Genomic DNA, 26,034 nt, shown 5'->3' on the forward strand with positions numbered 1-26,034 from the left:
CTTTTTTTCTAAAAGTAAATTCATTTATCATTATTGATGCTTTAAACTATACCACCTAAGATTTGGAAAAGACAGGGAACATCACTCATAATCTACCACAAATACTATTGCCATTTTGGCATATTTCTTTTTACTCATGTTGATTTTCTTTCAGTTATTAGGTATATATACATATGATCTTCTATGTTCTAATAGTCTTCATAATTAAAATTATTTTATCATTACTTGATCAATGACCCTTTAACATCATTCATAATTAAGTATTCCTGTATCTTTGTGTAATCTCACCTCTATATATATCTCTGTGACCAAATTCCCCCATTTCATAGGGACACGAGTCATATGGGGTTACAGCCCACCCTAATGGCTTCACTTTAACTTGATTACCTCTATAAAGACCCTATCTCCAAATAAGTTCATACTCTAAGGTGCTGGGGGTGACCACTTCAGCATGAATTTGGTGGGAGAGGGCACAATTTACCTTTAAATCTCTTCTCTCTACCCCTCAAATTATGTGTGAGGAAATTGAGGCCCAAGCCAAGTAGTTTGATTTGAATTTAGGCCTGACTCTAAAATGGTACATTTTCATCACATCCTGTTTCCTACTCATGAATAGAAAATACTGTGAACCAGGGAGAAAAAAAAATGTCTTCCTTGATCTGAATTTGATTAGTGTGAGACTGTTTGATGGTTATTAACTGCTAAATTTAACTAAGTTTGGCCAGTTGAAGCCTGCATCATCATGTTATTTAAAAAGCAGGTTAAGCACCCACACTAGACTTACCTAAAACTTTTTATTGAATTTAAAGTATGTGGCTCACACCTGTAATCCCCAGTGATGTGGGAGGCTGAGGCAGGAGGATTGCTTGAGCTTAGGAGTTCAAGATCAGCCTTGGCAACATAGCGAGACCTTGTTTCTACAAAAAGTTAAAAAATTAGTCAAGCATGATGGCCCTTGTTAAGCATGTTTCACAAATTGTTCCATTCAGGGACACAGTGACCTAGAGGCTAACTGGCATGCCAATAATTCCCTGGTAATTGGACCACATTCCATAGTAAGAGTAGCCAGTGTTGGATACTTATCATCGATTTTTCTCTTGTTTCTTCATCTTGGGTTTTTGGGTGTTTTTGTTTGTTTGGTTTTGGTGTTTTTTTTTTTTTTTTTTTTTTTTTTAGTGTTTGGCCTTCCTTCTCCTGCATAATTGATTATGGCAAATTGCACACACACACCCCAACAGGCACTAGGGAAGGCCTGAACCAGTATAACAATAACGAGCTAATGTAACCAGCCAGCGCATGGTCCTTATGATGTGCATGTGCACGGGACAGACAAAAGCTCCCAGGGAAGTCACCAAGCAGGAGGGATTGGATGGGGCCGGTTCAGCTGCTTCCATGATGGAGGAGTGGAAATGGCAACAGCATTGGTTTCAGCCCTAATTGAGTTCAGTCCTCGGAGTCGTGCAGGGCATGGCCACCTCTGTCCCTTTCCACTAAGTATCATTTGGCAAATTACAACTCCTTTTCTTAATTTCCTCACATGAATACAAAACAGCATTTGAACTGTGATCGCCACATATACCCCATTGCTCCTAAGTCTGTACTCTGTTCATTGTAGGTGCTTCATAAATATTTATTGGGAAAAAAATGAATGAAGGGAGAGTGAAAAATACTGTGGAACAGAGATAGGGATTGACTATGAGTGTGAGGTGAACTTGGGAAGTTCCAAGACACATTTTATTTAAACCAATGTGGAGTGCTAAGAAAATCCCCAGTTATTTTCCTTTAGCTGGAAATAATGGAACACTGAAAAGACATTGGTATCTTTAAAACTCTACATAGACTGTTTCCCTTGCCTGCTTTAAAGGGAGGGAAATACTCGCACACAGAGATAAAGAGCTACCCTAGTCATCTTTCTTTATTCTAATGTATTTTATAGAGAAGACCATGAATAATAACAATACTTTCCATGGATTGAGTATACTTTATATATGACACTGTATTTCTTTTTTCTTTTTTTTTTTTTTGAGATGGAGTCTTGCTCTGTCGCCCAAGCTGGAGTGCAGTGGCGTGATCTCAGCTCATTGCAAGCTCCGCCCCCCAGGTTCACGCCATTCTCCTGCCTCAGCCTCCCAAGTAGCTGGGACTACAGGCGCCTGCCACCACGCCCGGCTCATTTTTTGTATTTTTAGTAGAGTCGGGGTTTCACCATGTTAGCCAGGATGGTCTCTATCTCCTGACCTCATAATCCACCCACCTCGGCCTCCCAAAGTGCTGGGATTACAGGCGTCAGCCACTGCGCCCGGCCATGGCACTGTATTTCTAAACTTCACAGTAACCCATCAAGATTGGTTCTAGCCCGTTTTACAGACGCCCTAGAGAGGTTAGCAGCCTGCTTAATGTCACAGGACTAAAAAAAAGGTAGATCTAAGCTTTAAGCTTTAAACACAAATCTATTTGACCCCAAAACCTGTGCTTTTTCTGCTATCCATATTCTCAATCACCCACTCAAGTCTCATGAAAAAAAAGCCAAAGTGGGGGGAAAAAGCCAAAGGCTTGATGACTTTCATAATACATGGTCAGTATGTGAAATAAATAATGGATCTCTTTATGGGCCAAGACAACACTTGTCTCTTTCCTTCTTACAGAAGGCACATCATTCCATATTCATAAGAGTAACATTTACTGAGCATTTTCTGTGTGCCAGGCATTGTATGAACCTTCTTCACACACTCTATTTTATTCCTCCCACATCACTGTGAGAGGTTAGTCGGCTTGTTTTAGGTTAAAATTAGGACCCAAGTGTATCTGACTCCAAAATCCACATACACAGCTGTATACGTGCTACTGTTTGCCATTGTACATCAGTTGCCAGCAGATAGATTGCCCTTCTCTTGCTATTTAGTTCAAATTTAGTCTTAGGTATGGTCCTGAATATAAGTGTTAAGATAACCTGAGGGAGTCTATGTAGGGAAACTCCAGCAATGAGTTTCAGAGAGGTGTTTGAAGGAAAGAGGCAATCAGCCCCAGATGCTCTTGGAGAGCAGGCAGTGTTTATTTGAGCTGTGCTGTCCAGGACCTGGTGTGGTGTCATGGCTGTGAGAGGCCTTAATGCACCTCATTCAGGGTGGATGGGATGTGTCTCAAAGTGCAGAAGGCTTTTCCTTGGGAACGTGGTTGGTCACACCTGGGTTAGCAGGAGCCAGCTAACTAAAGCTCTCATACCCCAGTTTATCTTCAACATGTCTGGCTAGCAGGGTGTACTTTCTAAAACACAGCCTTGCCATGCCACTCCCTTCCCCAGACATAGTCGTATTTTGAGTCCCTGCTGGGATATCCAGGACTGTGGAAAGGATAAATATTAAACATTGGCTCTGCAGCTAGGAAATCAGTCTTGTTTGAAAGCCACACACATGAATCATATTTTTAGGGCTGATTAGAGGTTATTTAGGCCAGCAATTCTTAGAGAATGCTCTGAGGAACCCAAGTTCTTCTGGGTTGCACATCTCCCAGGTGAAACTTAGCAATAAACTCTGATGAAGGCCCTAGGATGAAATGTCCATGTTGAATTTGCTTTGGGACATGACCAGCTAGTCTAGCCTCTTCTCTTTAATACAGGCCCAGCGAAGAAAAGGGACTTTCTTCATTCACAGAAGAATCCAACCTTGAGCTCCTGGACTTGAGCCCAGGACTTTTTCTGCTGCACAGAGAGTCTCTGCATTTTACTCCCCTCTTTCAGTTTTTGTCTTTAGGCAGTCCTGAGGCACATATTTTCTCCTGTATCTTGAATCCATATGTTTCTCAGGCTTTTCTCCTCTTCTAAGATAGGCTGCTGATGTTTAGCATCTGAAATCATCCTGTTTCTTTCTTAAAGTTGTCATGGGAAAGATACTGGAAAGCTAAGTTCCCAACTAGGCTGATGAGAAAGGGAGAGAAGAACTGCAGGTTTGAGTCCTCACAGGGTCCCTGTAGGGGAAAGATCCGTTTTTCTATTAGAACCAGGAGCTCTCTGAGGGCAGAAACCCTGTTTTACTCATCTCAGTATTTCCCACTCCTGGCACACAATAAGGTTCTCAGTAAATATTGTATATTCAGTGTGGCTCAAAATTGTGTTAACTTGGTGTATGCATATGTAAATTGCATGCTATGTAAATTATATGTCAATTTTTTAAGCCCTTTTATTTAAAAATGAAATTTTTAAGTTTTAGAGTAGTGATTCTCAAATCACCTTGGGATAAAATCACTTGGAGGTCTTATTAAAAATTAGAATTCTCATGCCCTTCCCCTGAAATTCTGGTCAAGTAGGTCTGGGCAGGGCCTGGAATCTATCTATCTATCTTTCTTTCTTTCTTTCTTTTTTTTTCATAAGTGCCTCTGATGGTGATGGTGAATGGCTAAATCTGAAAATCACTGTCCGGAGGATAATCCCCAATTTTACATTTAGGAGGCAGACATGAAAATATGCCTTAGCCTTCAGGTCTGGAACCTTAAAACAAACAAACAAAAACCAGTGTGCAATAGGAATATAGAAAGAACATATCCGGAACAGTCAGCCAGTAATACCTTGTGTCAGATGCAAGGGGCTATGGAGAGAAATGATTTGCAAGCCTAATTAGACCTGCTCCCCAGTTCTCAAACCTGCAGCTCTAAGCCTTCTGCTAATTGGCAGTCCCTTAATAGATTAGGACTTGGCATCAGGTTTGCATGTTATTATAAACCACACACAGAAAAACCCAGTGGCTGAGGAACTCCTGCCAAACCCCGGCCTGGGTTTTGTGAGCCTTTTGAAGTGCACTGGTCTTTTCAGTATTTTGTATAGTCAGTGCACTGAAAGGCATCAAACCATTTCTTTGGATGGGATTTGTGAAGGGCAAGTTTGTTGAATAATTAATTCCCCAAGACCCATTCTGTCATCTTGATGGACAAGTAGGAGCTCACATATGCCGTTTGCTCTCAGAAGTACTTGGTGTATGATAGGAGAGATTGTTTCTCACGGATCCTGTCCCATTCCCAGGCATCTTCTCCTTCCCCTTCGTGCTTTGAGTGGGGAGGGGAGGAGGAAATGTGTGTGTGCACCTGTTCTGAGGCGGGCTGCTTACCACGTCATCTCTTCTGCCATCCTCATGTCAGCCCTTCTAGACTGCAGAACCTGTCTTGAAGATGAGCAAACTAAGGTCCTGAGAATTCACTAATCAACTGTCACACTGCCATGACTTGGCAGAGGTGGAAGGGGAGGGACTTGTATCTAGGTCTGCTAATTGCACACCACCACCAAACCAAACCAAACCAAACCCGGAAAGCCATTTTTGATTTCTCTGGTGTTCGCTTGATTAACGTGGGCTGTGAAATGGTTTTCTGCAGTTCACATCATGTGCAAGGATACCTGTGTACATCTGTGGATAATACGTATATACTGTAAGTGCTTCCCTCCCCCTCACATTGTATTATAGAGTTTCCATTCTGAGGTGAGGCTACCCACGACAGAGTACAACATTGTGCAGTAGGACAGGGAGGGAGGGTGGAGAGCGGGCTTTGCCAGAGCGCGCAAAGGCCTATGGGTTCCCAAAGCCACAGTCAAGTATTCCTCAGGCCTTTGAACAATTCCGGGGGCCTTGCTCTCCCCTCTTGTCATTCCAATTAGATTCCAGTTGGGGATTCTCCCACTTCTTTTCAAGGCCACTTCCACATAGGGGGAGCTGTCGTGGAAGCTGATATTTCCATGAAAACCTTCCATTTCTCAGGCAAACATACCAGGCAGCTCTCATGGCAATACCATGGTGAAGGGGAATAATGTTATTTGGCATTTCGCCCTTTAAAAAAGTGTATGTGTAGGGGTGGGTGGGAGGAGGCGGATGGGCAGAGAGAACAGTGGGGGCTTTGTAATTTACTTCAATGGAGGGGTCAGGTGGGCTGGGTTACAAAGGGAGGAGGGGCATAGAGAAGGCCTGAACCCCCCTTGGGCTTCGCAACCCTCTTCCTCCCCTCTATCTGATTCACACGTTTTGAGAGGTTGTAAAGGGGAAGCTGGGGAGTTTTTATGTTTTGATTTGGAAGAGGGACTCTAGACATTCTGTCCCTCTGAGAGAAGCTGGCTCCTTGCTGCTTTGCAAGGATTAAGAGCCTGGCTTCCAGAACCATTGAAGAAACATCCCAGGAACTACCCTTTTCTCTCAACAGCTGAAAAATGCATTACCCAGCAGTGGCTTCCTGGAGAGTTCTGGCAAAAGAGCCTCCCTCTGGAACAATAGGGTTCCTATAGCAAACCACCTAGGAGTTGTTTACTGTAGCCAGTTCTCCCAGTGTATCCGAATGCCTTACATTTTGTTATTCCCATTCTGGTGGGGGAAGGGGCAGCGCTGCAGGAGCAACTGAGGATGGTCCCAGAGTACCTGGATTTCTGACTACAGGAAGCAGCTGCCCAGTTTGTGAGTGGCTGCCCTCCTTAGCTCCAATTAAAAGCACCTAAAGATAGAATATCTGGTGGCTTCACAGTTCCATGGAAAGTCAGCCAGACCCATCGTCCTTTTCTGGCCTACTTCTCTGTGGCCTTATCACTATTCTTCATTTCCAGTCTTTGTAAAATCAAGCTCATACTCCTTACCCGGAAAGGATTATTGGGCAGGATAAGGGAGGTGCAGCAATAAAGTGACCAGGAAAGTGTTTAGCGGTAGCTAATGTTAATTCCCACCTCCCTCCAACCCACCACCCATTTTTGCTGATGCCTACTACTTCAACAGAGCCAAGAGCTGCCAAACATTCGTTCAATTTTTATCTGAAGGCCTGCAGATTTTGGGGTGTTTTCTGGAGCTGTTCTTTATAAATGAGCATCTTTGAAGTCCAGAGGTCTCTGCTCAGCCAGTCTGCCTTCACAAACCTAAAAGAAAGTTTTGTGCTCCTCAGTTACCCCAGCTGGGGTAAAGGTAGGTGGTGAAGCCCCTCTATCATGTAAAGATGCTATGGAAATGAAACCTTGCTTACAAAATACTCTGCACTCCTTGGATAAAGATGAAAACTCTTAAAATTAGAAAGGTCCACAAGACACCTGAGAAAACCACCCCTTTCATTTTGCACATGAAGAAAATGAACCCCAGAGAGCACATGAGGAAGTGTGATCCTGTGATCACACTGGTAGTTGGTGGCACAGCTAAGACTGATGGTAATAATAACATAAAGTTATTACTTAACTCCCAAACTTGCTTGTGCAGTCTTACTGATATCAGACATTTCTTCATTGAACCAATAACTAGTGTTGACTTACTTTCCCTGCGAGGATATTGATGGAGCTGATCCAGCTTGGACCACTTGAGGCTTCCATTACCCAGTAGGCAAAAAGAATGGCCACACAGAGTAGAATGACTCCAGTGGATTTCAATTTATTTCATTTTACAATAATCCTAGTGATGACTAAAGTAGAAACCTTTTTTCCCAAGTAAGAAAATTCTTCTGGATTTAACAACATTAACATCTTTCACTGCCAGTTCGCTTCCTTTTTAGCAAGCATCTTTTCAGCATCTATTGTTTTAGGAACTAGACGGGCTCCCTCAAAGTACTTTTCTAATTTTTTTCCTTAGCATTAAAGGTTGGGAGATAATAAGAGTTGAACAAAGCAGCAGTTTTGTTAACTTCTTGGGAAGAAAATCTTTTTAGTTCTGGATTTTTTTTTGGTGTAGCCTTAAATTGGCTATACCAATTGGCATTCAAATGACATGGCATTCAAATGACAGCAAGGAGTATTTCAAATTCATTTACTGGATTAGTCAGTAAATAGGTATTGCATGCCAGCTGGCTGCCAGGTCATGTGCTGAGGGTGTCCGCAGTGCTCTTACTTTAGTAATGCCCCTGTGGAAGTTCTTGTCACATTGTTGATGGGTGGTTGTTCCCAGAGTATGCATTTTTAGGGGGGCAGAGACCACATCTTGTTAACTTCTGTAGCTCATAATTCTCCCAGTGAGGAGTTTCCCTGTTCAAAGGAGGAATTTTCTCTCTCATTTTCTTGCCACCCATTGCCATTTGGAAAACTCAGTGGGCCATGGAGAAGCCTTAGATCTCTGGGAAAAGAAGTTTGAGTTGTACTTCAATTGGGTATTTTGTAATGCCATTTACTCCCTGGATACTTCTAAAATGAAAACGTAGCCTGTAAGGACAGCACAGAGAGAGGAAATCAACTACAAATTAAAAAGTGATTAGTGAGTGTTTAGGCAGAAGGTCAAAGGGATTAGTTTGGACTTCAAACTTTTCAGCTTTCAAGGTTTGTATTCAGTTACAAAATTACATCCCTGAATTATTTGTGCAGGTGGCAGCTGTCAGATTTGAAGAAAGTTTCTGTGTTTTACAAAAGGAACATTGACAGGACTGGGAATGGGGAGTGTGCTCCCAGGGTGAGGGTTGTCCCATCCACAGCACCCTGGAACGGCTCCAGTCTTGCTCAGTGCAAGTGACAGTCCTTGTCTGAGCTGACACAGCCCTGTCCAGGTTACTCCAACCACCTTGGTGAGGAAACCAGTCAAGCCAGTTGATTGGCATCATGTAAACAGCTTGATAGTAGATTTTCAGGACTGGGAAGGAAGAGAACTAATCTTTGTTAAATACCTGCCTTCTGATATTTCATCCTCACAGCTTTTCAAAGTGGATATTGGCATCCTCTTTTTATAGTTGAGGCTCAGAGAAATTAGGCAACTTGCTGAAGATCACCTGGAGTGTCAGTGGCAAAACTGGTTTTCAAACCCAAGTCTGAGTTGCTTTCTTGAGATGTGTGCTCTTCCTCTTACTTGGAGCTTTCTTTAGGGCAGAAGTTCCCAAGAGGATCCCAGCAAATGGGTTAGGGGTGTGCTGAAATGGATCCCTTAGCCCTTGGGCAGCTGGGCAGGGTGGGGCATGGCAGCTGAATCACTGAGCAGCAGTCTCCTCAGCTTGCCTAGGAGTGCCCTATAGAGTATTTTCTAATAGTATCACTATGTGGAAAAGGCTGGAAACTGAAGATAAGTGTCTTATTCTTAGCCATCCGGCCTAACCACCCATCTGAGACTTGAAGCTGGTTAAGATCCCTGTAAACAATTCCATCAGGAATTGTCTGCTCTTTATTAGGGTATGGGATGTTGTGCTGTTTTGGGGGATTGCATTAAAAAACAGGATTTGGGATGTAGGAGAGATTAGGTTAAAATTTAGAAAGTGGGGAGAAAACGATCCACAAGTCCTAGAGTGTATTTTGTAGGGAGCCAGGTCTTCCAGATTTTGGTTTGTTTCCTATGCATTTATTCAGTACACATTTGTTGAACTCCCACTATGTGCCAGGAGTCCTTCCTTGTATCAGGGACACACAGATAAATAACATGAACCCCTTTCTGAGGATCTTAGCTAGTGCAGCAGATTTATGGGAAAGGAATAATTACAATGTTAGACAGTGGGGGCCCTCAACCTTCCCACCTATTAAATGAAAACAAATGACATTAAGATCTCTTACAGTTCTAAACTTTCATCAGGATATTACTGATATGTGCCTAACTCCATTCTGAGTAAGATTTATGATGCCAACAAATATCTGATAGACTTTAATTTTTAACTCCCTTCTCACCTTGCTTTTATTTTTTATTCTTTAGAATTAGTGGGCTTCTGTCAGAAGATTGTTTTTGTTTTGATTTTAGATAGCTATTGCTTTTAAAAATAGAACTCTCTGATATTCCCATTTAGTATCACCTAGAGAGCTATAAGTTGGGTCCACTGTATTTTCTGAAGCATAACCATGCAATTTATTAAGATAAGCTGTTTACCTGGCCAGTAAGGTAGGTGTTCATTTTGACCTAACCACCAGCCTCATGGAATCAACTTGGTAAGGGCTTTCTAGTTCAGCAAGGCTTTGTTTCAAATCCCTATTCATTTTACTGTGTGACCTTTGGCAAGTTACTTAGCTTCTAAGCCTCAGTTTCCCCATAACTAAAATGCAAAAATGAACTACCTTGCCCTGGTGACTTGACGTGATCTTTAGGTTTATAATTGAAAACATAGATAGGAGGCTCAGTCTTGGGTTAAGATTAAGACATACACATAAATCCATACCCACACATAACAATATACACATATATATACATGTCTAATGTGGCCATTACTTACTATGGGAGACATTATGGAATCAAGAGTTATTTCTATTTTCATAGGTTTATCCAAGAGTCATTAACCAAAGACTCTTACTCTCTACAACAAGGATAAAGTCAAATGTTTACAAAGCCAGGCAGTTAACATAAATGACTAAAGTGGACCAGGTATAAGAAAATTGACAGTGCAAGCTCAATGAGAATGGCAACCCACAGGCAGCCTTCGTGTCAGGGAGATAGTGGGGAGTAGGTGGCTCCTGGAGAATGTGTATGTGCTGCCTGCAGGAAAGCAGCCGCTGTTATTACTGCCTGCATTGCCACACACTTTAGAGCTGGTGTAAGAAGCTGGGAATCTGGATGTTATCTGCCTGTTATTAAATGTTAACAACTAATTTAAAACATTTTAAACCCTGGGTGGGCCAAACATCTCTACAGGCCAGATTTGGCCATGGGCTGCCAGCTTGTGACCTTTGACCTAGATCGGGGGCCATGTAGCTCAGTGGCGTACTTGGAGTGCCCTTGGATTGCTCACCAGGGTGACTTTGTTCTTGCAGGGCCTCCCATGATGCTCACCTCTTCGCTTTTGGCACTGCATCTGGCTCCAGTCTTGCCTTTTGACTATCTCGAACTTTGGCCGTCCCTGGTGTCTGATGTCCTGCCAGTCCACATGTTGTTTATTCTGCCACGTGGACGGGGTGTTTTGTGTACATCTGGGTAGCATGGCTTGGATGGGAGTGCACATGCTGACGAATGAATGTTTAACTGCTGGAAAAATAAAAATAAATGTATTTTTCTCAACCTTATTATAGGCTTGCCTCCCATACAGCGTCATGTGATCTTTTGAGAATATATGGCAGGGTTCCCACTATGATATTTCTTCCCTATGTCCGGGTTCCGGGTCTTGCTAACCACTGTCAAAGCCCCGTTTGTCTGCCCAATCCCAAGAAGTTCCTGGAATCATAGGACTTTATGAGCATGCTTTTCCCTGGAGATTAGATTGCGTATGGGAAGTGGCTGGTGGGCCCATGGCTACTTGCGTGAGCTTTGGACAGAAATCTGGTCGCATCTTACCCCCACATAAAAGCTTTTGGTGGCTCCCTGTCACATATAAGAGCAAGAAATAACTTATTTTATAAACTACATCTTAGTCCTCCTAATCAACTCTATACATTGGGAAAAATGTGCCAACTCTTATTGTACAGTGATAAGAATAAAGTTCAGAGAGTTAAGGTCATACAGCAAGAATGACAGTTGATAGGAGTGGAATATGAAATCTTGTCTGCCTGACTCCAAAGATCATGATTAAAGTGGAAAAAATAAAGAAGCAATTAATCCTGTTAGAGTGGGTTACATGGCTAAGTAAATCCTTTGTTGGAGAGATTTAAGTCTTGAAGGATATTTAAGTCTTGAAGGATAAATAGGAGTTGTTTTAATTCAGATGTTAAAGACATTACTTCATGGAATTGTGAGGAAGATCAAATGTGATGACTTATGTAAGAGCTCAGAAATACTTTGCATGGATGGGACTATTGCTGTGTCTTAACTCTGGGCAGCCATGTTGCAAATGAATGCCTTTGGGTCATGAGGGAGACTTATGAGGCAGAGAGAACGTGGCTGGATCTGTATGGTTCCACCTTAACATCTAAAGAGGAGCCTTGGTTTCTGCCCTTGTCCACTTTCAAGAGTTTCATAGCTGACTTTCTAGGTTGCTAATATGTGCATAGACATAGTTCATGTGTACTTAGCAATAAAGGCTAACTGGTCCCATCTCTGAATGAATTCTAGAGTCAGACAGTTCTATTACATATCTTGTTTATGACTCTTATCCTCAGAATGGATACTGAAACAAATTACAACCTCTCTGACCCTTGGTCTTTTGTCTATATCCTAATAATTAATTTAGAAAATTGTTTTGAGAATTAAATCAATTGATGTATCCAAAGCTCCTGGCACATAGTGGGTGCCCAATAAATGTATACTTACTCTCCCTTATTTAAAGAGGATTCAAAAGGAAGGAGGTCTTGGGAGGTGACTCAGCTTTACCTGGGATGGAAGGATTATGAGTCCTGTTGGCTCTGGTAGTTGTGTTTCACTAGAAATAAAACACCTCATTTGCGAAATATATAATGATGACAAAAGAGGTTTGGAGTTCTTTCAATTAAAGATATGAACCATGTTGGTCAATTTGTTTTATTTGCAGATGAATGTGGCAACCCTTTAAAAATCCAATTGAAAGGGTGGAAACAGCTAGAGCTGAGGATTTTAAGGAGGCTGATGTTAATTATTTTAAAAATAAAATGTTTTCACTGTAAGCACTTTCAAATAAGAAAGGACATCCAAAGTTCTTTTTAACACCCATGGTTAAACTAAAACAGGTTTCTCTTTGTCATGGAAACTGAGACTTTTAGAAGGTAGGTAACTCAAAAGCACTGCAGTATTTTACTCACCTTTGTTTTCCCCAGCACCTAACGTGGTACTCAGTACTTAGGAAAGAGCCATACTTGTTTGTTGAGTTGGACTAAAGACCTTGATTTGGAGTCAGGAAACCCAAGCACTAGGACTAGATCTGCCACTGGTTTCTTCATTTCTACCCCGTAGTTGCTTTTGGTTCCAACAGTCTTCTTTTTGTGGAGAAAGGGCCTGAACTTTCCAGTACTGAAGAAGGAGCAATTGCCAAGGAAGACCTCTAGACCCGGAATATTGCATGTTCACACCAGCCAACAGCAAGTGTTTTTCATGGCAGCCTGTTTCAAAGGTAGAAAAACGCCTTCATAGTAAACTTAGTTTTGTCTCATCTGGATTGTGTCCAGTCTAAAAATCTGGACAAATATCATAAACCAAAGAAAGTTTGCACACTTCTAAAACCAGTAGCAATTAATTACTTTAAATAGAAGCCCTGTCACTTACAAGCAACATAAATATTTGTATTTTGAACCTCTAAGTAATAGTTGTGTTGACCATTCTGGCCTTAAGTGATTTAAAAAAATCAGTGAGTGATATTTTAACAGGGAATATGTTTATAAAGAAAGGGAGGGTCAGGTCATAGAGTAAGAAAATATAAGCCGAAAGACAGACAGATGTGGGTTCAAAACCCAGTGACCAATTTACTCACTTGAGGACGTTGTACCAGTTATAAAACTTCTGGCCTCAGTTTTCTGTTGGGTATACATGAAAATAATAACCCACAACGTTTCATAGCTATCGTGGAGATTAAATTAATTAATTCCTAAACTCTAAACTCCTTCAAGGTCCAGGGTCTTCACTCTATATTTTGAATAGGTGGTCCAAATTGGGACCATTGCTAGCTCTGCATTTTAGGTGAACTGATGAACATTTTTGATCCTCAGTTTTTCCATTTGTAAGATGGGTAGAACAGTACCTACTCATAACTCTATACTGTAGGTAAGATGTATAAACTTTTTATCACAGAGTTCTTTTTTTTTTTTTTTTTTTTCGAGACAAAGTCTGGCTCTGTCACCCAGACTGGAGTGCAGTGGCGCAATCTTGGCTTACTGCAACCTCTGCCTTCTGGGCTCAAGTTATCCTCTCACCTCCTGAGTAGCTGGGACTACAGGCATGCACCACCACACTCGGCTAATTTTTGTATTTTTGGTAGAGACGAAGTTTCATCATGTTGCCAAGGCTGGTCTCAAACTTATGAGCTCAAGCAATGCAACTGCCTCAGCCTCCCAAATGGCTAGGACTACAGAAATGAGCCACCGCAGCTGGCTTTGTCACAGAGTTCTAATAGCTGCCCAATTTGAGTAATTATGCTATACCAGATGCCTACTTTTGTGCAACCAGTATTATTTTGTGGACAGATGTGTAGGCTTTCTGCAGATGTTAGTTTAATTATTATTCTCGCAGATCCTGGACTTCACGTATTTTATAATGACTATAGATTGTTTTGAGTGGAAAATTGAACAACTCTGGAAAAGGACATGAAGGACCTGGTGTGTAGGAGACGTAAAAGTCCCCTCTTGGTGCTCTGATTTTGGTCAAAAAATGCAAAGATTCCTTCTTCACCCTTCCCTTCATTCTCTTCTTAGCCTCACCAAGGGCTTTCTAAAAAGCACTTTGTGAGAAGGAGGCTGTGTTTAATTTTGTGCAAAGGTGAACTGTGGCTGCAGGGAGCAGGGCTTTGGGGCCAGGTCACTTGGGTAACACTTCCCACATGAGTTTATCAATGGGTGGGCCACAAAAGCTTAGTCTGTGTTTTTTACACTCCACCCCCAAACCACCCAATCTGCCTCAGTGTTAGTTTTTCAAAGCCAGAGAAGTTTCAAAGGCCTGAACCCAACACAGGGGCCTTTCTTCATGCTTTGATTTTATGCCCATTAAGTGTTTGTCAGTGAGTTCGTATTTCGCCTCCTCTGCAACCTACACATCCCAAGAAATCCCCAGAGGTATAGGAAGTTAATTGATCCTTGATTAAAGGAAGGAGAAATGCTTGAGTCTGGGTCTCGGTCTGCACTCACTAGATTTTTTTTTTTTATTATTTTATTTTTGCTCATGCTTTGCAAAAATTTTGTAATGTACCTTTTATTATGAATAAATGTAAACTCTGGGCTATTGCCTTAGAGTTTGATGTAATTAGTTACCTAGCACATGTGTGATACACAGTGAAAGTTCAGTGAACTTGAGCCAGTGCCGTTCCCTTGATTGTTCTCAACAGTGCCTTTTTCATCAGAGGCCATGAGGTTTGCTGAGCTTCAGTTAATTTACTAATACTTATAGGTGCTTCCTTCTCTGAAGAGTGACTCACTTAGTTTATAGAAAGCACCCAAAATCAAGAGTCAGACCATTTGAAACCTGTTCAGCTCCATAACTTACTTGCAGAGTGACTGGTAAGTCACTTTAATCTCTTTGAACCTTAGGGCGGCTTAATGTATTAGTTTTTATGACTGTTTATCCTATTAGCCTTTGGGCCACTTGAAGGTTGGAACGTGGCCGCTTTCATTTCAGTGGCCCAGTCAATGCCTAGACCATGGTAGGCAGCCAGGTTTGTCAGTCTACAATAGTTTATGTGGGGACCCTCAAGACAGTTTGGGCACATACTGTTTAGTAAATGTTACCTATTATTTATGCTTTGTGCTATTTTCACCTTTCTTTCCTACATTCCCTTCATCTCCTCTAGCTCTATAGCAAACTTTAAAATTGTATTCATTTAATAGCCATCAGTTCTGTGACTGGCAATATCGAAATCCCTAAACTGCACTGATTTTTTTATGAATGTACTTAGCCCATGGACTCTAGAAACCCCTCCTACTTATATAAGGGTTAACTGAAGTCTCCCACCCTCTGTTGGACACCTTGAAAGACTCTAGTAGAATAGTCTTTGTGTCCTTGGTATACTCTATGCATATGTCAGTCATCACACTAGAAATAATTCAGTGTTCTCGCTTTTTTGACTATCTTACAACACTGTGAACTCCTCCTGGGCAGGTACTATGATGTATTCACTTCCAGGATTCCAGTGTCTAGCACTGGGAAATTTCTCCAAATGAAGTGCTAAAGGACTATAGTAATTGGTAATAAAGATGGTGACGGTATTGGAACTAAAGTTTGTTGGAGAAGAACAGCCTCTTCTCTGTGTCCTGGAAGGGCAAGGCATAGTGTTATATCTCTTAAGGACTAGCTGCCTAGTTGGGGGGATGTTTATGCTTTTCTCATCAACTGAAGGAAATCTGTGGTTACTCTTCCTGGATCAAAATCAAGATTTGACTGGCATCACCCTCAATAATACCACAAGTTTATAGGGGAGACAAGAAAAAGCTGTTGGGTTTTGTAAATGCCATCTGCATGCCTTTCAAGAAAATAAACAGAACATATTCGGCTCCAATTTCTTGTCTGTTTGTGGTCTTCATCCACATAATCAGAACCGGAAACCCTCCCCAAGCCATAGGCAAAGAAAGAGGAAAAAGGATTTGGACTGTTCTCGGTTTAAAAGTGGGCAAAGGACTGACCAGATTTTCTTCCCTTGCCTTCTCTATGAGGCTTTTTTCCCTTCTGTTTTTAACATTCATTGAGTGTCCACAGTGTGCCCCGGCCTCTATGCTGACATTACTCAGTGCTATTTTGCCTTGACTTTCTTCTCAACTGATTTTGATGATATGTGTCTTCCCCTACTGGATTGTAAGCTTCTTGAGGGCAGGGTCTGGGTCATCTTTGTATTCCTTGTAACTTAATATATATAGTTAAGACTCAATAAATATTTGTTGAATGAATGCTTTAATTTTTATATAATCCCAACCATCCTAAAGTTAGATTTCATTCTTCCCATTAAACAGATGAGAAAGGGAGTTTTGGAGATGTGAAATAACTTACTTAAGTAGTAGGGAGCAGAGTCAAGATCATTAACCCAGTTCTGTGTAACTCTAAAACTCTTTTATATGTGTTTTATTGTCCATAGAAACATATGTTTTACAGGCCTATCATGTGAGCACTATTAAAAATAGAAGCTGGAGGCCTAAGAGTGGAGTGCAAATGTAAGGAACTTGGGGTCTGTTCCCTTCCTGAGTTTATTAGCAACACTTTGGCTCCTAGGCACCAGAGCAACTGCAGCTCAACTTTTAAATCTCAATATGTGGAACTTTAAAAGCAGACTATTAATAATATCATACTGCTGGCTTCTCAGCTACTTTTCATAGCCAACTTGGTTGCATTTCAAAATGTTTAGGCAGTGGCATGAAGATGGTTCGGGACCATATGATTTCTCTCCCAGGCCCCTAACCCCTAAAGATCATTTCTAAGCCAGAACGTTTATCCACTGCCTTTCCCTGCCCCCTCTCCTCCATTGCAGAGACAAAGTTTTAAAACCTAATGGCTATTGCCTGTCAGGGCCCCTCTGTGTTTACTTTGAGAAGGTCAGGCACAATACTGTGGTGTGTTGCTGTTCTTTCCTTTCAAAGCACCAGTATGAATTTGATAAAGTAAATTGTTGTTCTAGCAGGAAGCAGTTAGGGGTCACAAAATAAATAGCCATAGAATTCAAATAAATCCAAAGAATAAAACCAAATAAATCCATGTGTGTATGCACAGTGATACATAAATACACTTTTTAGAAAGTGAGCATTTTTATCACTGCCGGTCTGGACCAAAGTAATTGAAAAATTGTGCAGTTCATGGTACCTTTTTTTTAGAGGTGGTCTGGGACTTCAAGCAACATGACGTGAATTTAATTCTTTTTGAAAAACATGAAAAATGGAATTTTATCTTTTAAACAACTGTTTATCTTGGGATTTTTCAGCTAATGAAATTCTCATTTGAATGAAATCAATTTGCAAAGTTAAATTAGGGATTTAAGCATTTGGAGGTGGACTAAGAGACCCTGAATGAGCTCAGTATTCTCTCTTGAGTCTCTGTTCCCTCCGCTTGAAGATGGGTGGTAGTGCTTAAATAATACTTCAATGCAAAAATGGATATAAAGAACCCAACACATCGTGAGTGTGCATTCAATAGTGGCTGTATTAGCCACTGTGTGTGTGTGTGTGTGTGTGTGTGTGTTTTTACAGTCCAGAAGTCTTGTATTTATTTTATTATTTTTTTTAACATCTACTATGCCATGAGTTCATAGGGAATACATTCCAGCAGCAGGCTCCTTCCCATTGGTTCTCACAAAGTTGCGCTTCTCTCAGTAGAGCATGCTGGTGCTTCAGTTGAACTCTTTGGCTTTCTTTTTCTGATCATTTTCCTTCATGTTTTTTAGGAAGCTGTCTCAGCTCTTGGAGCGCTTAATGTGCTCAGTACGCACATTAATTCTCTTGGCAAGAATCTTCCCCTTAACTTTTTTGTTTACAACAATACCAACAGCATGCTGGGGAACACTGCAGACTCTTCCAGTTTAGCCATGGTAACACTTGTGGGGCATACTTTTTAGAACAGTACCCATTCCCTTAGATGTCTACAACATCACCTTTCTCATAGATTCTCATATACATGGCCAAATAAACAACTCCATGTTTTCTAAAAGGCCTGGAGAACATCTATCGGGTGCCTCTTCTCTTTCCCTTTGTGTTCGTCATTTTGGTGAATTACTGGAAGATGGCAGTTCCAGCTGAAAGGCCGCTGTGTTTTTGGTGGTCTTCCCTAGTTCCAAGATTTGTAAAAGAGCTGGTCCTTTTACTTTGCGAAGTGTCATTGGAGCTTGGTATTGCAGTTGGGTAGTTTGGGAGGAAGAGGTATTTTGGTCTAAGAGAATAGCATGAATCCACAGTCTCTGTGTACTGGTTTCTTGGAGGCTTACTGAAGAGGAGCAGCAGAGCATGAAGCTGGAGAGATATCCAGGTCATGGGAACTCCTAAAGTCATACTTAGAGACTTCATTTCACCCTGTGTCACTGGGAGCCATTGAAGAGGCTTTAGCAAGGCCTTGACACGCTCACGGTCCAAGCCCTTCAGGAAACAAACTGATGGCTATCTGTAGAAGGGAATGGGGGCCATGAGCCTGATTAGGAGGCTCTTGTAGCATCCAAACAAGAGTTATCATGGGCCTTTGCTTTTTAAGTCAGGGTTTTGAGGGACTTTTCTTGGCAGATGATGGAATCCATTTGCTATGACCTTTGAGAGAATAGTATCTGAGCTGGCCACTGATAACCAGCAGCAGCTGTAAGAGCCACTTGGTGCTCCTGGGTGCCCTGGGCCCTCTATCCAGGTCTGCAGGCAGCAGGGCCAAGCTCAGTTCTGCTCACTCTTATTGGTAGTTCTTTGAACAGTGAAAGAAAAGCCTGGAAAATGGCATTCATGAAGCAGCTACTATGTGCCAGGCACTGTGCTAGAGATTGTGTGTGCATTGATCTCCTTTAGTCATCACCACAACTCATTTTACTGTGGGAAAAAACTGGGGCTCAGGGAAATGGAGTGGGAACCAGAGGAAGTGGTGGACCTGGGGTTCGCATCCAGATTTTTTTACTCCAAGACCTTCACTACTAAGGCAGCACAGCCTTAGTGAACTTGTCAAAGGGGAAATGGTTAAGAGCTAAGAAATGAATGCCCTTGGAAGCATAAATCATGAGATTTGGGGCTATATTAGTAAATGTTGTGATTTGGGCTTTAATTTTTAGCAGGGTATTGTAGAACAGTGGGAAAACCCCTGCTCTGGCTCTTTCACTGCCTACCTCCGAGCTCTTGGGGAAGAGAAGAGGATAATGCCTCTCTCCTCATAGGGGTGTGGAAAGGAGGAATGGGGATGTGCATAGCGAAAGCTCTCTCTAGGCAGTAGATCTCTACAAATGGAAGGAATGATTATCACTCTCAGTGATATTTGGGATGGTCTTTGCTTGAGGTTCCTCTTTGGCACTGATGTTTTCCCCTTCCTTTTTTTTTTTTTTTTTTTTTCTGGTATATGCCATGGTTCCACCTGGACCAGCGGGCCTCCCCTTCCTCATCATCGAGACAAGCACCATCAAGCCTTACCACCGAGGGTTTTACTGCAATGATGAGAGCATCAAGTACCCACTGAAAACTGGTGAGACAATAAATGACGCTGTGCTCTGCGCCGTGGGGATCGTCATTGCCATCCTCGCGGTAAGTGTCCAGATTCTGCTATGGTGGATCCTGTCTGACTTCTTCCTGTATTGTCATATTATAGAATGTCTGAGCGAACAGAGACTTATACCAAGTAGAAGCCAACTTTCTCTGGCTTGTATTTAGCCAAGAAGGAAGGTAGTTAATCCTAAGAACACTAAATGTGAAGTAAGTGCTATCACCCACCCCCATTATACAGATGGGAGAGTTAAATGACATACTCAAAGTCTACAGCTACAAAAAAATTCAGGTTCAGCCTGTGCCTGGCTGATTTCAAAGCCCCCTTTCTGTCTCGCAGACTCACAGTTCAGGAAGGCTAACCTGTCCAAATGAACTGCTCAAGGGGATAGGCAGTTAGTTTATCTTGCCTACTCTGGATCAAATGTAAGCTGCTGATGTTACATGTACCACATTTCATGTAGTTTTCTTTTGACTTGCCCACTCTGGAGGTTGGTTGTAAACTTTGAGACCCCTCTTTGTATTTTAATAACATCGTAAACCAGGCACACAATCAACAGCTTGAATTTGGGGAGGGGGAAGGGAGGCTAGTAGAATTCTTTCCAACCTTTAAAAGAAAAACAGTCCGTTTGGCAACTGCAGTAGTTTCTTAAAGGTGGACTAAGGATCTTTGTGTTTGAAAACTGAAAAATGAAAGGTCTAGTTTTCCTGTGTGCTCCAAATTGACAGTTGTGGGTTTGAGTTTCTAGGAAGAATGGCTTTCCTTGAAAAAGGTATTTGTCGTGGAAGGCAAATAATTGCACAGTATCATGTACTGAGGTTTGAACAGGTGTTTTTGAAAGTTGGAGGATCAGTTAATTGAACACTTCAAAGGAGCCCACTATACCCAAGAGTGTGGTGAGATAAGAAAAGCATAGGGACAGGAGTGTCACATGCTCATCACTCTCTGTGGCATTATTCCCAGCTTGCCTCGTGGGCTGCTCCCAGACACAGGGCAGTGGAAAGAGACACTCTTCAGAACCTCTCGTAGCTGTGTGAATTAGGTGGATCATTGATCTCTTTAACCCTCAATTTCCTCATCTGTAAAATGAGATTGCTGTTTGGATTCCCTCAAGGGGATCGCTGTAAGAATCAAATGCGCCTGTAGTCCCAGCTACTCGGAGAGGCTGAGGCAGGAGAATGGCGTGAACCCGGGAGGCGGAGCTTGCAGTGAGCCGAGATCGTGCCACTGCACTCCAGCCTGGGCGACAGAGCAAGACTCCGTCTCAAAAAAAAAAAAAAGAATCAAATGAATGCCATAATGCCTGGAATTGCACTTTGCAGCAGTGGGCTCACTGGAACGTTCAGAGTCTTTTAGTTCGGAATGGTTCTGGTTTTCTGACCTGGCCCCAGGATGGGCAAAGGAAAATGCTAAAGTAGCTTCTTCAGAGTTCATGTGTTTCTTCCCATCCTTCCTTCCCCAAGCAGAGCTTCAGGTCAGCAGCTCTTCACTTGCTGCTTGCCAAGGCCAATCCCTTTCTCCTTAAGGGATGTCAGCATTTCTTAGAAAAAATGTGCTATTGAGAGCTTCATTGTGGCTTGCCCCTTTCCTTGTGTTATGTTGATATTTTAATTACAATGCTTCCTGACCTCCCAGGTTTTCTTGAAGCAGTCATGTGCTGTGGCCTCGTTATACAATGAGCAACAGCATTGCTTCCCCAACCCATACAATGGCAGCAAAATGGATTAGATAGTGCTTTCCTATAGTTCCGGAGAAACATAAGCCAAGAAATTACTGCAATAATTGTTATCTCTTGTCCAGTGCTACTGCGTATGCCGTGTATGGGAGATACATGTGTGGATGCATTTCACCCTTGAAGAAACCCCAAGAGCTAGATATTCTTAGGGTTTTCAGTTTAGCACAGGGTTAAAAGCACATGCCCTGGTTCAGACCTGAACCCCTCTGCTGTGGACCATGTGGCAAATTAACCTTATGGCGCCTCCGGAAATACATCTGTTAGATGGAGATACTATGTCTACTTACTAAGGTTTTGAGAATTAAATGAGCTAATATATATAAAGTAACTCAGTGCTTGGCACATATGGTATGCCCAGTAAATGTTAACTATTTTTATTCTAAATGAGTAAACAGAGTCAAAAAATGGTGAAGTGACAGCCAGATGTTATATCTGGCAAAAATATAGTAAGGAAAGGAACCCTAGCCTTAGCTACACCCCCCACTCTTATAGTTATTTAATTAGAACCCAGTTCTCTTGATTCTCACTCCACTTTGCAATAGGACTTTCTTACCTCTTGGTCCAACTGCTGTTGCATTTCTGCTGGAGACACGTGAATTGGGGGCTTCTAATGAAGCCTACTAGCCTGTTTACCTGTCATAACTATCAAGGGTACTCACAGAAAAAGGTAAAAGCAAAGACCTCAGAGACGGAGGGGATAATTCACTTTTGCATTCTCAGTTCTGGAAAAGCTATAGAGTTTAAATTTAACAAAAACAGCAACAATGACGGTGACACATTTCCCACTTTCCCAGCTGGCCCCATCCAGAACCTGGTTCTGATTAGAGGGCAGGAGTGACAGTCGTGGAGGGTGGAGGGGCCCAGAGCTGGAAATCGAACGATCATCCTGCTGCTTGCCATCCTGAGCCTTCTCCTGCTGAATGTCAGGTTTGTTTAAAACAGCAAGAGAGGCCTTGACTGATTTGGATGCCCCTGCTCCCATTTGGATGGTCCCCACAACAAAGGAATAGAATGGCAGTGGAGGAGACCAGTGTGGTTTAGAGATGCAAATCATCAGGCATTATGGAGAAAGCAGACACCTTTCAATGGCAGGAGATGTGGAAAAACCTAGTCATGTTGACCTCTTTTTCAGATGTATCTCAGATTCTGGAATTATAGCATAATAGGAATTCCTTCCAAATCCACAAAGCAATGGTTCCTATCCCTGCCTTGCAAAGGCTTAATGACTCTAGCAAACAGTAAAATATCATCTCCTATCTCAGTTTTGTCTTGCACTGTATTACAAAGAGTATCATGGGCAAAGATTTAAAATGGGAAGCAATGCTGAGTATTCATTTTAAATATACTTGGGCTCAGTGCTTGCCTCGCTCAGAACCTAAAAGGGGTTTATACAGATTCTTAATATCTAGGAATTGATGCATGGTTGAGTCATGGATGAATCCCCTTCTCTCCCTAGCCATAAAAATGCTACCCCACTTGAATCTGACTTCTGTAATAATATTCCTAACTAGAGAAAAAGTCAAACTTACGCATCATCTGACTTAGGTACATGTCCCAACTTGCGTGCTTACTCATTCTGTGACTTGTCCTTCAACCTCGGGAGAGCCATTGGACCCCTTGGAGCTATACTTTGCGTTTCTATAAATTGGTCACAATGGTTCACCAATGCTATAGGCTTGTTTTGGTTGTTAAATCATGTGATATTATGTGTGTGATAAGTGAGAATCATCCTTCATATTTCTGTAGTGTTGTACAGTTTACAGTGTGGCTTTTATATGCACGCTGTTCTTTGCACCTGGTAGTAATCCTGGGAGGTTGATTCTTACAGCTAACTCAACTGGGGCTCAAGGATATTAAGTGACTCTCTCATAACTAAGTAGTGGCATGGCCAGACCAGGAGTCCTCTGATTCCTACTGCTATCTTCTGCAGCCTACCCTCCTTCCACAATTACTTATCAAGTGCCTATGATGTGTCAGGTGTTCACTACACAGTAGTGAACCTCAGCACAACTAGCTACATATTGTCTCTTGTCATGAAACTTAGCAGCTACCCCATCTCAAGCAGGCTAATAACACCTTAATACAAACTGTCATACCCCGGGCGCAGTGGCTCACGCCTGTAATCCCAGCACTCTGGGAGGCCAAGGCAGGTGAATCACTTGAGGTCAGGAGTCCGAGACCAGCCTGGTCAACATGGTGAAAACCCGTCTCTACTAAAAGTATAAAAATTAGCTGGGCTTGGTGGCATGTGCCTGAAATTCCAGCTACTTGGGAGGCTGAGGCAGGAGAATCGCTTGAATCCAGGAGGTGGATGTTGCAGTGAGCCAAGATCATGCCACTGCACTCCAGCCTGGGTGACAGGACGAGACTCCATATCAAAAAAAAAAAAATGCTACATAATAGGTTGCTGGAAGACAGGGGCCAAGTCTTTTCCTCTGGGCACATGGTAGGTACTTAATAAACACCAGGCAGACATTTCTCCAGGAAGCATTCCGTAGCTGTCTCCTCCCCCACCTTCCAAAGGTCACAGAGAACCCTGGGCCCACCTCTGTGGCTGTAGTCACTGTGCTGATTGTCATGTCTGTTTACTTGTATATTTCTTGGCTACCCTGTTAGCTGCACAGGGGAGAGACAGATCTGATATGATTTGGTATTGCTAGTGTGAGACATAGACCTTGGTGCTCAATATATGTTTGTGAAAAATCACTGAAGAGGCCATAAACTGGGGGCAGAAAATCAAAAGCATTAGGTCAAAAGATATCAGAGGATTCACAGAGCAGGGGAAAATGTCCTGTTTTCTTCCTTAAAATCTCAGCTATGCTCCAGGAGGCACACAGGAACACACTCTGTACCACATGCAAATTTCTTGCTGGAGAGACAAGAAGAAGAGCTTAGTACCTGCAAGACTTGTTTATTCAGTATCATACTTCACTTTGCCCACATCTGGACTTCATTAGTTCCTCCCCACCCCTCCATCTCCCTTTATCTACAAGAGCCCTGCCAAGAAAACAAGGTTCCCCAACATTGCCTCCTCATTAAAGGCTAGTCGAGTTTTCAACTCTGAAAAATGTGCAGTTGTGCTGGCCCAGTGGTGCGTTAGTGGGAGACCCAGTCCCCCAGTTTACAATCCACTACATCTGCAATTACCAAGACCACCAACAGAGAGAGGCCACATTAATCCTTCAACTGTGTTGTCCCCTGATCAGATGGCTACAGAGTTCTTCTGAGACCTTCTTATCCCTGGGGGAACAGTGGGAGGGGGCATCTATTTGTGATTTAACAACACAGGCATGGAGATTGCACTAAATTTTCATCTGTTCCCTTTCTCCACCACCCGCACTCACTCTCATGTCCTGGAAGAAGTGAGAACAGCAGCAATTCTTCCTTAGTTAGGTACAGCTCTTAGGGATTCATGACTATTTGAAAAACGTATCAATACGAAGGTGATGATATGCTCCATTTGAAGTCATAATGCTTAGGAGGCTGAGAAATACTTTCTGTGAGGGGCAGTGTGTGTTGGGGATGGGGTGGAGAATCAGATAACATTTATGAGCTATTTCATGGACCAGAAACTCATGTCTTATCTTAAATCCTCTTCAACAGCTATGTGAGGTTGCTATTATTTACCACATTTGACAAATGAGGGAGGACACTGAGGCTTATAAGGGTGAAGTGACTAGTCCGAGGTTACTCTGCTTAGTGAATGGGGGAACACGAATTAAAACCTAGGTCTGTTTGGCTTTCAAGCCTAAGTGCTTTAACAGATGCTAATAAAGGCCCACTCTGGTCGGTGCTATGTAGAGTGCTCTTTATTTAGTTAGCTATAAAAGCTTTTAGTTACTGGGCTTGGAGAGTTAAATGTATGGAGGAAGATAAAACATCTAGACCACTGGGCAGATGACTGCCTAAGATTGACAGTGTGCATCAGTGGTTTGTAGAGATGGTGATCACCTGCTGTGTGTAGGTAGGTGCAGGGTGATACCTCCCTTATAACAAGCAGGCTCTGTGATAGGCACCTTGGCCTATAAGCTGATGTGTAAAATACAAATCTTGCCTTTGGATCTTACAGTTTAAAGGGAATTCAAGACAAGTACAAATCTGACTATAGGATTAGACCCTCAAGGAAAGGAAATAATTAGTCTGAGAATAAGAGGAGAGTCAGGGCAGTGCATGGTGGTGGTTGCTAGGGAGGGGAGAGCTTCAAGGACGAAACATATCAAATGCTGCAGATTGTCTGAGGTCTAAATAAAGTGCTATGGGAGTTCAGAGGAAGAGCACTTAAGGCTAAGGCTTATGCCAAGGCTTCATCATCATCATTATTCACTGAGCACTCGTCCCATATAATTTTCACCACAACCCTGCTTTTGATACTGTCATCATCTTCATTTTCAGAGATGAGGAAACTGAGACTTAGAGAGCTCAGTTGTACAAGACTCGTAAGTCAAAGAGCCAAACTCTAACCCAGGACACTAGTTGGCACTTGAGCTCTACTTTAAGGCATAAGTGGGATTTTCATCACAGAACCTGACCTAGGCAGAAGGAGTTGCTTCAGCAATTTTAGAGACTTCAAAACAATGAAGTGTTTTCAGGGAATGTAGAGCAGACCTGTTTGGGTGAATGAATGGAATATAAGGGAGTAGACAAGGTTACAGTAGAAAAAGAAGATTGTGGCAAGATTGTGAAGACCCTTGAATGCTGAGGAATTTTTACTCCAGCTAATTGGCTAGAGGT

General features: G+C 42.2%; 1 protein-coding gene across 1 annotated transcript in view; it reads left to right on the forward strand.

The window, feature by feature from the left end:
* PLPP3 (phospholipid phosphatase 3) overlaps positions 1–26,034 on the forward strand; it is an 84,698-nt gene that overhangs the window by 22,450 nt on the left and 36,214 nt on the right. Inside the window, exon 2 of the mRNA XM_032137737.2 lies at positions 19,452–19,609. Coding sequence (XP_031993628.1) covers positions 19,452–19,609 — 158 coding nt within the window. The remainder of the gene's footprint in view (positions 1–19,451; positions 19,610–26,034) is intronic.

Source organism: Hylobates moloch, unplaced genomic scaffold (genome assembly GCF_009828535.3).
Source record: "Hylobates moloch isolate HMO894 unplaced genomic scaffold, HMol_V3 SCAFFOLD_18, whole genome shotgun sequence".
Taxonomy (NCBI): domain Eukaryota; kingdom Metazoa; phylum Chordata; class Mammalia; order Primates; family Hylobatidae; genus Hylobates; species Hylobates moloch.